This window comes from Fulmarus glacialis, unplaced genomic scaffold (assembly GCF_000690835.1).
Source record: "Fulmarus glacialis isolate BGI_N327 unplaced genomic scaffold, ASM69083v1 scaffold27707, whole genome shotgun sequence".
NCBI lineage: Eukaryota > Metazoa > Chordata > Aves > Procellariiformes > Procellariidae > Fulmarus > Fulmarus glacialis.
The window spans coordinates 1-3,531 of record NW_009222660.1 but is presented as its reverse complement, the minus strand read 5'-3'; the positions used below and the strand labels follow the sequence as shown (position 1 = coordinate 3,531).

General features: G+C 47.9%; 1 protein-coding gene across 1 annotated transcript; it reads right to left on the bottom strand.

Annotated features, from left to right (window-relative positions):
* Positions 1–1,793: 1,793 nt before the first annotated feature.
* Positions 1,794–2,493, bottom strand: CDCA3 (cell division cycle associated 3; the record flags this gene model as incomplete). Its single annotated transcript, XM_009581533.1, has 2 exons — positions 1,794–1,934; positions 2,372–2,493. Coding segments are annotated over 2 exons (263 nt in total), but the record flags the coding sequence as incomplete, so codon positions are not given.
* Between the last annotated feature and the right edge of the window lie 1,038 nt (positions 2,494–3,531).

The window sequence follows — 3,531 nt, the reverse complement described above, 5'->3', positions numbered from 1 at the left end:
AAAGAGCAGCAGAAGCATGGCCCACAGCCCAAGACCATGCAAACAGCATTGTCAGCTGAGCACAACAGAAACGCCTACCTACCACTCCCGCTTGTCTCTAGACACAGGTCACTTGTAGGGGTCTCCCAGAGTGAAAGGGAAAGGAGAGGTTGGGGAGGGGGAGCTGGGGAGCAGGAGCACACACATGGGCCCTTCTCTCTAAACCTCTAAACAGGCCCAGCAGTTTCCAGCCTTGTGCAGGCTTGAAGACCTGCAAAACACTGTTCATTATGTCTCAGGACTTTACAGTACAGTTCAGACACCCCATATCTTCCTTCAAACACCTCTACCCACATTGACACCCATCCTTCAGAGGACTCCTCATGCATTGACACCCATCCTTCAGAGGACCCCTCATGCAACACCTCTGTCCCAGGCTAAGCTCTGTCCCTGATTTAACTCTACCTAGCTTCTCTGTGCAGCTGTCCTATATCCTTGCAGACAGCCTCAGAGATGTACTAGGTTTGAGATTTCTATCATGCAACGTGAAACAAAAAGGTAGTATAAATTGGGCTCATTTTCCATTGGGGAAGACTTAGCTCAAGTCTTATCTATGCATTAATGGGGGAAAGGTAGTCTTCAGACCTGCCAGAATACCAAGGAATATTATATTTATTCCTATTTATTGTCTGCTTCTTGCTGTCCCTTCTCTTTTTGCCTCACTTCTGCATTGTGTGGTGACCCTGTCTAACCAGTAGCCATCAGCCCCTGTTTTCAAGTCTGTTATAGTTCATCATAGCCCAGGCTAATAAAGAAAGCTCACATAAGCACTGCAGGCTGTGTTCTTTCCAGCATGGCAATGAGCTACTGCATAACTTTTCTCCTGTGAATGCTGCCTACTGACACCATCCAGAGAACATCTCATCCACAGGCCTTGCTCTATCTCAGAGTCCCCAGGGGAGGGTGTTCCTCACCTATGTTTTAGTTGAGAAGAGGCTGTTAGTCCCAAGGCTTGCTGCCATAGATTTGGGATAGAACTGAAAATGCATCCTTACAAAACTTGGAGATATGAGCTCAACTACAGGACATAGCCATTATATTCAGCCCCTATTCCACTTGTTGGCTCATAGCCACATCCTGGGGTCCCAAGGCTCTGCTAGGGAGAGTTGAAGGTCAACAAGGTGTAGCGACTTATCCACAGAAGGTCAAGATATTAATGCACAGTACTATCTTATCCTATTTTGGATTTCACCCTCGTGCTGCACCCACACAATTGGCTATAGTCCTTTGTGTGTGTTAGTTTCAGGTCAGACTAGGTACAGCAGAACTCCGTAAATTACGCTAGATACTTCAGTCTCCTGCAGAGCTGCCAATCCCCAGCCCCCTCTGCAGCACATGGGTTCAAGGTTAGACCCTTCTCAGCACAGCTCTATGGTGGCATATTACAGGCAGGGGACAGAGCTGAATTTTAGGGCTAATGGAAGGCTGAACTATTTGTTCCTGAATCCTTGACCCAAAGAAAACATTGTACTGGGCAAGCAAGGGACTCCTACTGTCAAAGGTTTAATACAAATTTATTTGCTACAGATAAGAACTCTACAGTGAGTCAATACAGCTGATATACAACAGAAGAGTCAAAGTCTGTACTGTACATAAGACATGCAAAGCTAGGAGAGTGTGCCCTTTCCCCAATAGGGATAGGTAAGAAGAGTGACCACAAATCTGGAGTTTCAGTCTATTGCAGGATTTCTCACCCCTAGAAGACTCTCAAAACATAGGAGCAAATTACAGCAAGACCCTGGAAAAGGAAATCTCTAGTTCTCCACAAAAGGACATTGTTGGTTCTCTTTGTTCAAGTCACTCCAAGCACAGTTCTCAGATTTGAGGCTCCTGCTCAGATCCACTGTTACTTCCTTCTTCTCCCCAAGATTCTCTCCCAACACGTGCCTCTTACCCTAGAGAAATAAAAAACACCCCCAAACAGTGTAAAACACAAGTTAATTGAGGGTTAATTACTTCTCAGTGGAACACGTAGCCCATTTTCAGGCCATTCAAACTTTGGCTCTCTTCTGAGAGGTCTAAGAGCGACAGACTTCTTTCTACAGCCTAAGGAGAAAGGATGCACTGAAATGGCCAATATCATGGTAAGGCCAAAGATACAGACATTGAATAAGATTTGGAGGCATCTAGGGACAAGACTGACCCACAGAAAAATACTTATGAAGTCACCAGGCTCTACTGGCCTGGGAGGCCACAGTTCCAAACTGGGGCCCTACCAATCACAGAAATTGAAGCATTTGGGTTTGGTTTTTTTGTTTTTTTTTTTTTTTTTTTTTTTTTTTTCTTTTTTTAGTCCATTCTCCCTCCCACAGCATGACTCACTAAGCTTTACCTGGCGAGGGACTGGAGCACTGGGGGAATTATCATCTTGTAGGATGCTGAGGGGAGAGCGACCAGTTCCACCAGATGTTGCCATGATTTTGTTGTTGGTCTTGCATCTTACAGGCTTGCTCCCTAGTGACAGAAGTAAGCATGTCAGTGTATCACAAAAAGGCTAGAGGTCCTGGATTTTAAATGCCTCCTGGCCTTTATGACCTAGCTTGCTTGCCTGCACAGCTAAGACTGTTACCCAAGGACTTCCAGGTAAAGGGATCACAGAAAGGTTGAGGTGAAAGGGACCTCTGGAGGTCATCTGGTCCAAACCCCCTGCTCCAGCAGGGCCACCTAGAGCCAGTTGCCCAGGACTATGTCCAGATGGCTTTTGAATATCTCTAAGAATGGAGATTCTGTAACCTCTCTGGGTACCCTGCTCCAGCACTCAGTCACCCTCATAGTGAAAAAAGTGTTTCCTGAGGTTCAGATGGAGCTTCCTGTGTTCCAGTTTGTGCCCATTGCCTCTGGTCCCATCACTGGGCACCACTGAAAAGAACCTGGCTCTCCCTTCCTTATACCCTTCCTTCAGGTATTTATACATATTAACAAGATCCCCCCTGAGCCCTCCCTGCTACAGGCTGAACAGCCCCAGGTCTCAGCCTCTCCTCATAGGAGAGATGCTCAGCACAGTTTTCTGAAACCCAGCCTGTATTACCACTCAGTCGTAGCACACTTGGATGCGCTTCCTGCCCTTGCTCCCCGGCTCTTCCCAAGGAGGAACTGCAAGGTCCCTCTGAACAGGCCTCCACAACTACAAACCTGTCTCTGAGAGAAGAGCTGACATTTACCTTTTAAAGAGGTACATTTACTTCTTGATTTTGACTGCAGATTGAAAAAGTAATTTTTCAGTTCCTGACAGAAGTCAGTTCGATAAAAGAACAGTTTCCAGAGGGGCCTCCCACCCGCAGAGCCCCAGGGCCAGGCTCCGGAGGGTGCCGAGAGCCCTGACCTGCTCATATCACGGACCGTGCAGCTCTCCAGGCACACGGAGCCTTAGCTGTGTTACCCCCCACACCGAGCACTTACCCGAGGAGAAGCCGGGCCCGGCAACGCGGGCTGCCCGAACCGGGGCCACGCTGGGAGAGGGCGGCCTCTCCGCCTCTTCCCCCGAGAGGGCGG